Here is an 11109-nt window from a genome sequence, read left to right on the forward strand (position 1 = left end):
TTCGTAGAGCAGTTCGTAAGTAGCCGGAGCCTAGAGAAAACCTCGGAAAGCCTCTACGAAATCCTCCGGCATCGGGTCGAACCCCTTCGCGAATATATAGCTCCCTTCAATCAGGAAAATGTATCGATCCCCGAATGCAACATCACTACGGCAATCTCAGCCTTCAAAAGAGGCTTGCTCCCAGACGGGGATCTCTATAAGGAACTGATATCACTCAAAATACCATAAGGAGTGAATTACTCTCTCAAATAAGAGGTTCAGATGTATGCAAGCCGCGCCAAGGCTCAACAGAAACAAAATCAGAAAGAAGCTAGGCAAGACCGAAATGATAGAGACGAGAGGTCCTCCCAGAAACCCGCGAAAGACCAAGGTGGCAGGAACCGGGGCAGTTACATGAGCCGTCCACTCGAGAGAGCGGAAGGGATGTCGGTGTCTACCTGGCCAGATATCTCGCACTTGTCTGTATCCCAACCGGAGCTAATCAACCCCCTAAGGCAGATGGGTCAACAGGTTAAATGGCCCTCGAAGATGAGGGCACCCGATTCTTTCCGGAACCACGACCTCTGGTGTGAGTTCCACCGTGACCATGGTCACAAGACGGAGGACTACATCGCATTAAAGATCGAAGTCAACGAGCACCTCCAAAAGGGATATCTCCGGGAATTCCTCTCAAAAAAGGCGAAGAACCTCCTAAGCAAGGAGACACCCAGGAAATCTGCTGAAACCAAGCCCGCGTCACCACCTCGCCAAGACCGAGCAATCCATGTCATATCCGGAGGTTCAGAGATAAGCGGCATAAGCCATGCAGCTGCAAAGAAGAGCACTCGAAACGCCAAACATGGTCTGGAGACGTCTAAATAAAAACCGCTACTCTTGGGAACAGACGAGATAAGCTTCACGGCGAAGGAGTAAGAGAAGGTCCTGGTTCCCCATCATGACGCTCTAGTAGTATCTCTTACCGTAGCCAACTGCTTGGTAAAGAGGATCCTAGTAGATAACGGAAGCTCCAACAACATCATATTCCAGACCGCCTATCAGGACCTGGGGTTGGATGAAATTGCATTAACTAGAAAAACAACCCCACTCGTGGGATTCAGCAGAGAGGTGAAGGAAACCACCGGTGAAGTGGTTCTTCCAGTCTATCCTGAAGGAATCAACATGTCAACTAAGTTCCTCCTCGTCGACTGCCAATCATCCTACAACATGATCTTTGGAAGACCATGGATCCATGATATGGGAGCTGTCCCCTCAACACTCCATCAAATGGTGAAGTTCCCTACTCCCTGGGGCATCAAGGCCGTCAGGGGTGATCAAGAAAATTCTTGATCCTGCTACCATACCACCTTAAAGGGGAAGACAAAGGTCTTGTAGCAATTACAGTGTGAGTCCCGAGCTCCACACGTATCGGGACTAGAGACTAACAACAGGAAAGGTACGCGACGAGTTAGAAACGAGAGAAGGAGGCTGATGAATTCTCCCCAGCCTAACATCGACCGCTTCGCATGGTCTCCTTTAGATTCAAATCGAGCTAGTTCGGAGGTAGTCAAAACCCAGAGTCCTTTCGATTCGAGGCCCAGAAACGAAGCATCATATCTGGAGAACCGGATCCCCGCGACGATAACCCCAAGGAAGAGTTCAGGGTCGAGGATCCATGCTAAACTTATAAGCTCCAGCAGTTTCGGCCCAGAGAAGCTTCATTCCCCAGCTCGGAGAGGGCGACGGTCCGCAGGTGTCATCTCCACATGTTGTCAGATGCCTTGGCACCCCGAAAACTCCGGCCAGATAAGGAATACCAAGAAGCAGGATGAGATACCTCATTTTCCCCGTAAAGGATCACTCGTGAGACCAATCTTCTGCGTACACTCGGAAGGGATCAGACCTCAGAAAACTTTCGAAGTCCTCAATCAACCAGGTGGAGACGATCGCAGACCCAGTCCAAGGAATCCTAAATCCCCGACGACACCTTGGCCTTTCCAAAGGAGAGGCACGCACCACGAAGCAGGATCGTCCATGACACCGGGGCAGAAGATCTCTAAACCCCCAAGGTCCTGAAGAAAATAGCTATCAGTATAGGATCCCTGGGGAAGCTCAACCTACTTGCAATGCAAGGACCCATAGGTCAGAAGAGAACCCGATAAGCCCTGGGAGAAAACTAGTAGAGAAACCACTTGGAGTATTTGATCCCCGACAGACTATCCCCCAGACGATGAAAGGATGAACTCTCTCTACATTGAGCACAACCCCCAGGCTCATCATCCGAGGAAACGCCGAGCGGTCGGCCCGTGACCAACCCAACCGATGGCACACGACCAGGAGCCGTGATGAGCAAGCTGAGACGGGGATCTCCCAACAAGGGGACGAGGTTTTATGACAGGACAGAGTCCACGAGCTATCAAAAAGTAAAGGTAAAACGTAGTCTACCTATTAGGATCCCCGGATCTCGATTTATATAACTCTATTATCTATTGTTTAAGTATTTTGGTTTCCTACTTGTATGTATGCTAAGAGTCTCCGGACAAAGCTTATATAATGAAATAGTTCCGACTATAAAAGTAGTAGAAAAACCACAATACTTAAAGGGGCATATAAGGCTGGATCAGGTTCCACGAAACCTTCGAATCCCAGCTCAACCTCACTGATACGTGGAATTTCCACGTGAAATCAAATGGGTATGAGACATAAAGCAGGAATGGGTCTGCGCAAACCTGAGTATGTTGTCGATACTACCCAAAACCCCTGTATAGCCTAAGGCATATCGTGGTCCCCAAAAATCATACGCGCAAGTACCTGTATTAAAACGCTCCAGACTATACGATACAGGATATGCTATATAAAAGTGCCAAAGTACTGTGACATACAGGGAGCACTCCACTGCTTGACCAGACGAGGAGAGTGGTAAAGTCTGGCACTTGGATTTTCATCCACACTAGAAAAACTTTAATTAGTCTGATAATGGCTTCTGCAAAAGCAGCATGCAGCACGGGAACTCGATAGTGACCAGCTTCCAAGCGGTAGAATGCAAAATCCTAACAGGTACCGATAGTAGTCTCTCTTAGGGAGGCGGAATACGGTCCCTCCGAAACCATAATTCCGGGTTAACACAAAACCCGTGTCCAAGCCCACAGGTCCTATAACAAAACTTTCACGAGAAATCCGAAGAGCTCTCGAAATAATAAAAGACCCCAGGGTCCAACACCTAACAACCCCGGAACCATGGTCCATCTGTTCCACAGTCAAGCTGGGGCATCAAGAACCCACAAATCTCGGGGTCTAAACTCAACCTTACCCTCAGACGGGTCCGAGACCATTCTGAAAGATTCACGAATCTCCAAGTATTAAATATGACTACATCTCCGGTCCAATATAAGACCTCACAACTTCTTCATTTCGACTAAGACCCTCAAGCCTGGAAGCTGAAAGGAAGGTTCCCAGAGTCCCAATAAAGACTAAGTCCTCAAGACCACCTTTCTTCACCACAAGTTTGATTCAAAGAAGAACACAAAGAAGTCAAAAGCAACAATCTCTTAAAAAGGGACCACAAAGGATCAAAACGGTAGAAGACATTACTCAAAAGAAAAAAAGAAGCTCAAAACACCAGCATAAAAAGAAAAAGGCGTCTCTAAACGTTCAAAAAGACGGATCTCCCAAGTATCGCGATCCCGCTGCAGATCCTGAGGTAGCTGCTTGAACCGGTCCTCCAGTTATCAGCTGGTCAACTCCTTCAGCCCAGAATAGGGAACGGCGATATTCTTATCCCAAATTCCTGTGATCCACTTTCATCTCCAGCCACTCCTTCATAAGCTCCCATCTAGCCGTAGCTCTAGCCCGGAGAACTGATTGGTCCCTATGGAACACCATACCCCGCACTTGGTTACGAAGAAAAAACAATTCGGTGAGCAATCTCTGATGAACAGCCATAGGAGAGATACGAGCGGGTGGAGCTTCAGCACCAGCTGGAGGAACGAAAGGACCAGAGACCGACGAAGCAGCTCTAACCAATCTTGGGGGAGGAGTATAAAAGGGCCGTCTCTTTCGGGTCTTTGCCTTTTGATACTCATCATAGATAATCGCTGAAGAAAGACAACACAAAAATTAGAAGAAAGAATTGCAGCAAGAAGAAACCAAAGAACGGAATCTCACCCCACACACGACTATGGCGTAGAGCCTCCTTGCTCATCAGGAAGTTCACCCACTGGAATCGTTGAGGAACTCCTAACACAAGCTTCGCCACTACCTCCTCAATGAAACACACTGGACGAGCTACATCTGTCATCATAATAAAACATCAGTTCCGGACAAGCGGCAAAAATAAGACGAAGAAGGTAACTTACCTACGGTACGCCAAAACGAAGGATATGGAGGCGATCCTGGAATCTTCACAAATAAATACCGTTTGTCCCAATCATCTCCAAAGGGATAGTTACCCTTGATTCCCCTTGAAGTCTCCTCTACCAAAGGACTACCATCGCGAGACCGAAGGTGATAGAATCCTGGTTTGCTCGCCAATGGAGCGAAATAGTGGGAGTACAAGATCTCATGTACTCCAACGACAAAGCCATGAAATTCTCCAAGAACTTGAATAGCCGCCAGAGTTCTCCAGGACAGGGGAGTAAGCTGAGAAGGACAGAAGCCAAAGAATGAAGACACCTCGGCAACGATAGAGGGGACGCCAACTCGGAAACCTACCTCCAGATACGCTTCATAGATGGCTATCTCATCATATCCTCCATCCGAAGCCCGTTCAAACTCGGAAGGACATCTCATCACCACCGAGGGAGGAATCACAAACTTCTTCCGGATATTGATAAGGCTCTCCTCCTGGATCTCGGAACGCGGGCCATCATCGAGAAAGTAAGAGCAACGCTGCCTCAGGGGTGCCATTGGAACTGCCTCATTATCAGGTTCCGAAATCTCTCCCCAGACGGAGGTAGGAGATGAGAAAGGGTCAGCGGCGAGACGACGCGGTCTTGTACGTCCACCCACCAACGAAGACGGGAAAGCTTAGGTATTGGGATTCATCTCAGAAGATCATAAGCTCAAGACGGGTTGGAGCTACTCGAATGCGTTGCAAATCTTTATATACACTAAGTTTCTCTTCTCGTAGAGCTGAAAAAAATAAAAATATTCATATTGTCTGATATTCTGAAGGATCCTCGAAAGTGGCCAGGCCTGGGAGAAAAGGAAAGGACGATCTTCGCGGAAAAAGGAATACGCCGCGAGAAAGGAAATTTTGTGAAAAGGAATAAAGGCCGGAGATGTCCTCTTCAAGATATCAGATCTCAAGAATCTCCGGAAGAGATCATCGAAATCCAGACTCTGTCCTCCATGGCAGATTCAAAGAACCTTAAGAAACACTACCAAGGCGGGGTCCTCTACAGAGAAACCGCCTCTCACTTGGGTCCGAAGAAGAAATTCCAGCCTACGAAGAACCCAAAAGATGAGCTCCTGGAACGCTGTCCTGCCCGAGGGCACAGGTTATTCCCCGAAATCGATGATGAAATCGAGAAATAAGGGGCAAACTGTTTGGGAAAAATACTCAGGTACTACTTCCTCCAGACCCCAGGCAGGACCCAGACCTCCGGGTCCTCGTTTTAGGAACACTCAGGATCCCCAGTATCGAGTACCCCGGTATCGGCCCCGGTATCGGTTCCAGGAACCGCCTCGAGCTCCAAGAAAAGGAAAATTTCTGATAAGGAGAAACCTTCCATATTTCCGAATATGGAAGACTTCCATCTACTCCAACCAACAAGAACCGACCTATAGACGACTATATAAGGGGAACCCAAACTCTAGAAGGGGGGATCAACTCTTTTAGACTTGAAGGCTAGAGTTAGATGGCTAGACTAGGGTTTCTTGCTCAATACTTCGTAGTCTCTTCTAGTTCGATCTAATAAATGCTTATTCAAGTCATAATCTCTTTTACTACTCCAAAATCTATACTAAATATCAGCTCATCCATCTTTCCGTAGTACTCAGAAAGATCCTACACAAAATTCCCTTAACAAGATATAGGAGATGAAACAACAGAACGTAAGAACAACGGTCTCCGGATCTACCTCTCAGGAGGAGAATAACGAGCTGATGGCGCTAAGCCTTGACCTGCTCGACGAAAAGAGAGAGGCCGCTTGACTAAGAAACTGGTCCTACCAGCAAGACGTCGCCAGAAAGTACAACAAGAAAGTCAGAACCAGAACCTTCTAGCAAGTGGATTGGGTTCTACGACGAGCAGAAAAAACAACGTGGAAACTCACCCCAGGGTGGGAAGGACCCTATAAGGTCATCGAGGTGCGGAGAGGAGGCGCCTACAGGCTGCAAGATAGCAAAGGTAAAATACAACCCAGCTGCTGGAACGCCCTGCACCTTAAAGCCTATCATTTTTAATACGGTCACCGGATCACGATTTCTACATATACTATTATATACTATTTAAGCATTATGATTTCCTACTCTTATGTATGCTAAACTCCCCGGATAAAACATAAAAAAATAGTTATGGCTATAAAAGCAGAGGGGAAATCATTATACTTAAAGGGGCATACGAGCTGGATAAGGTCTCCAGAGACCTCCGATCCTGGCCAACCCTCACAAAAGTGGCACGACCACAGTGGCACGCCCACAAAAAATGAAAACGGGTATGAGAAATAAAGCAGGAATGAGTATGCGCAAGCCTGAGTATGCTGTCAAAACTACCTAAAACCCCTGTGCAGCCTAAGGCACATTGGGGTCCCCAGTGTACCAATGTAAAAAGTACATGTATTAAAACGCCATGAGCTACACGATACAGGGAACACATGGTATATACTCATTGCAAAATTACTGTGAAAACTGGGAGCAATCTAAATCCTGCTTTTCCAGACGTGGAAAGCAGCGTAAGCCTGGCACTTGGGTCATAACACCCACACCAGCACCCTCTAAGCCTGTCAGTGACTTCCTGCATAAGTAGAATACAGCATAGGAGCTCGATAGTGGCCAACTTCCGAGCGGCAGAATGCGAAATCCAAACAGGTACCGGTAGTAGTCTTGCCTAGGAAGACGGAGCATGGTCCCTGCGAAAAGCAAAACATTTCGGGTTCCCAAGGAACTGCGTGTCTCTATTCGAGCCCCCGATCTAAAGAGGAAACCCAAGGTTCCCCAAACGATTTCGGGTCCTACGAATAAAATCTAAGGAAGAACCTCAGGGTCCAATCACAACCACAGAAACCTCTGGGTTCTAACCACGATCTCCGGATCTGACTAGAGAATCTCCGAATTCCTACATCGCCTTCGGGCCCAGTCTCGGTCCCAGGACCTAGAAAAAAGACCTCCGGGTCCCAGATAAAAGACCTCATGGTTTGACAGGGACCTCTGGGTCCCAAACGCGATCTAAGGATCCAAAGAGAGCCTTTGCTCCTCCTCCACATAAATCTCCGGATTTTGAGAACGATCTCTAGACTCCAAGAGTCCGTATTCGAAACCTTCGGGTACATAGCCTGTCCCTCGAGACATAACCCCAACATCAGGGTTCTTAGGCTATCTCCCGACCGGTCCATAGTCTTTGGGACCGAAACAACCCCAAAACAAAGACTCGGTTTAAAGCAAGCAAGAGTTTGGATAAAAAGAAGGCCACAGCAGGGCCATTGTTCGAAGAAATAATAAAGGCCACGAATGACCAAGGTTTAAACAAACATCATTATTCAAAGAAAGGGAAAGCAGTTCAAGTCGGAGATCCTCTCGGCTTAACGGATGAATCCACATCCATATCAGAAGACGGTGGAATAGCAGGTTCATCCTCGAAAGTAGGAAGGGGGGCACCTTTGCTCCTGGCTTCCTCTTGGACCACAGCCTTGTACTGTTCCAACACCGTGACCAAGTCCCACTGGGCACTCTGCTTCCTTAGCCACTCCTTCATCAACTCCCAGCAAGCAACGACCCTGGCTCCATTTACGGCCATCACCATCTCAAACTTGAAGGTCTCTGCCGCCATCTTGAGAGCCTCGATATCTCCCTCCAGCTCTTGATTCTTCTGATTCATAGCCAGTACATCAGCTGAAGAGGCCACCTTCTCCAGGTCTTTTACCTTCTCCTTAAGATCGCGTATCTCGAATTCTCGGGCCACACGTTGTTCCTTCTCTTCAGACACCTGGCGCTTCAAAACCTTGACCTCCTCTCGAAGGACAAGCAGGCCTTCATCAGATGTCGCTCCCCAAGATGGTGCAGCTGGGAAATGGTCTGTACGAAACGCGGATCTCGATCAAATTACCAAACCAAAAGGGAAAGCAGGCAGGTAATAGAACTTACCCGGAGAAGCCCTCCTTGAAGAACCTGGATCCCCTCTGAGGAATCTCCTATAGGCAAGACAGTGCCATCCTGAGGGAATACGTTCAAATTCAGGTTGGATAAAGCCGTAGCTAAATTCCCTACAGAACGAGCTATGTCAGCTGACTGCTGGGCTGATCGAGTCGTCACACCACCGCTTTTGGGTCTCTTCCCCGGAAGAGAAGGAGAAGGCTCCAACTTCACCACCGGCGAACAACGGCTGCCAGTAATCATCACCTCATCTCCAGATGCACTCCTACTACTGGACCTTTTCTTCGCGGACATCACCTTCGCCGCTTCCTGGTAGGCTGCAAAAGGATCATTGGTAATGCCTCCCGACATGTCTCCTGAGTAGAAATAATCGTTAGGCATTATGAGAGAAAAGAGGATAGGGCAAGGAGACACTTACTCCAAAGGCTACTACGTCAGAACACCGTCTCGCTAACCAAAAAATTCACCTGACGACGATCCGCAGGAAGCTGTCGCGCCCGGACAACAGCTTTTTCTCCTTCCAAGGGAGCATGATGAGTTCCGGCTGCATAAAAAGAGCACACAAGATCAAAAAGGTGATCGATCAACAAAAGGATTAAACGACTCCTACCTATGAAATTCCATCGATAAGAGGATCCGGGGAACACCATAAAAGCATATCTCTCCTGCCATTTTTTATTAAAAACCAGTCCTTTCCGGTCACTCTTTGGAAGCTCCTCCATAATCGGCAGTCCGCTGTGTGGGCGAAGATGGAATCGCCCCTCTCCTCCATTAAGGGGGGCCAGGTGATACGCGAATAGGACCTCACTGATACCAAGGGATAGATACTCCAAATCGCCTAAGTTTTGGATAGCTATGAGGATTCTCCAAGCAAGGGGATTTAGCTGCGAGGGTGAGATCTCGAAAAGATTGCACAAACCAGCAATCAGAGCAGGAATCGTTCCCCTAAGGCCGGAGTCAAAGAAAGCTTCGTAGATGGCAATTTCCCTTGGGATGTAGCTGGAAGCCCGCTCTTCTGGGGTGGGAACTCGGAGGACAATGGAGTAAGGAAGCGAATACCTACTCCGCCACTCCGCCAGTTCATCCTCACTGACTGACGAGGCAGCACACTCTAATGGAGGAGCCGCGTAAACGCGAGATAGAGGCAAGGGGGCCATCAGATCGTAAACATATCCTTCACCCGCTTCTGGCGAGCTGTCTGATCGGGAAACCGGAGACTTCATTCTTCTCTTCAACCTAGCCCTATCGACCGTCGTGGGAATAGAAGAAGAGGATCGCTTAGACATGATGCCGATGGTTCCTATCCAATGGGTCACGACAATAAGAAGGCTAAACCCGAGGAAACCTAATGAGAGGTCCGATCTATCTAACTAAAAACCCGAAGAACTAGAAGAGAGATAAAAGAAAGGGTTACCTGAGCTCAAGATGCCGACGATGGAAGAACAGGAAATAAGAAGGGAAAGAAGAAAGGCAAAGCCTATAAAGAAGGAGCCGTTGGGAAAATTCCCGAAGAAGCCGCGAGTCTATTAACTTTCAGATTTTGGGAAGATTCTAAATTCAAAATATTTCCTTCGGTAACAGAGTTGCGATCTCAATCGATTTCCTACATTTAAGGAAATAAGATCTTCAGAATCAAACGGGAATCGGTGCTAGTGATTCCGGACGCAAGAAATGATAACCACAGGAGATCCTGAACTCCGTCAGGAACCTCCCGTTCGTGCCATCATTAGCACCTGCTCCTACAACAGCTGCTCCTCAGGAAACGTCAGAGCTCCAGGCTCCACCGTCTCCAAGACACCATCAGAAGCCCAGAGCTCCCCTTCCTCGACGAGAATCAGAGGTCCAAATAGCACCAGACCCCGGTCTGACGTAGGGGAAACTAATCATCCTCCGGGTTCAGAATACGGTTTCGACCTGAGTGGAACCCGGGATCGCGGGATTACTGGAGCGATGTCCTGCCTAAGGGAAGCCTGCTGAGAATGAGCAACTCCGGTTAACTTGAGTGCGCAGGTTATTCCCTGAGTTCGAGGACGAATCGAGCAATTAGGGGCAAACTGTTTGGAAAAAATACTCAGATATTGAATTCCTCCAGACCCCAGGTAGGACACCGGCCTCTGGATCCCCGCTAGGAGGTACCCCGGTTCCCGCTACGAAGTGCTCCAGGTCCGGTTGGGTTGTCCCAGGATCGCCCCCCTTCCTCCGGGAAAATGGAAAACTTCCGATAAGGAGAACCTTCCATATTTCCGAATATGGAAGAGTTTAACCTACTCTAACCGACTAAAGCCCGCCTTAGGAAGACTATATAAGGGGAACACATACCCTAAAGCAAGGGATCAACACTTCTAGACTGAGAGATTATAGCTAGGCGGCTAGAACTAGGGTTGATACTAAAAGCATTGTAGTTCCGGCGTGTTCTATCTAATAAAACATCTCTTCAAGTCTACTTCTCCCTAATACTCACGAAATTAATACAAATACCAGCCTTGTCCATCGTTCCGTAGTACTCACAAAGATCCTACACAAAAATCCCCTAACAGGGACTATCGAGGATTATTCGTCGTGACCTATTTTCACCGGTTTTCTCAACTTCAGCACGTTTTTCTGCGTTGTTGATCGCTATTGTGCTCGGGATGAGGCGGTTTCCGCTCCTTAGTAATACAGCATTAACTTGACGTTTCGGATTTGTGTCAGTCCACCCAGGGAGACGTCATGTCTCCCTTTTGATGGCGGTTCCATTTTCCGCGACTTGACCGTCCAGTCTCTTAATGTGTTCACTTAAAGCGTCGAACTTCCTCATTAGCTCACTGTAGATTATGTCTATCT

General features: G+C 48.0%; 1 protein-coding gene across 1 annotated transcript; it reads left to right on the top strand.

Moving 5' to 3' along the window:
* The first annotated feature begins 261 nt into the window (after positions 1–261).
* Positions 262–1326, top strand: LOC106319875. The gene is made up of 2 exons (XM_013758278.1): positions 262–841; positions 950–1326. Exons 1-2 carry the CDS (start codon positions 262–264, stop codon positions 1324–1326), a joined length of 957 nt encoding a protein of 318 aa, XP_013613732.1.
* Positions 1327–11109: the final 9783 nt, after the last annotated feature.

The sequence above is a fragment of the Brassica oleracea genome, unplaced genomic scaffold, assembly GCF_000695525.1.
Source record: "Brassica oleracea var. oleracea cultivar TO1000 unplaced genomic scaffold, BOL UnpScaffold00671, whole genome shotgun sequence".
Taxonomy (NCBI): domain Eukaryota; kingdom Viridiplantae; phylum Streptophyta; class Magnoliopsida; order Brassicales; family Brassicaceae; genus Brassica; species Brassica oleracea.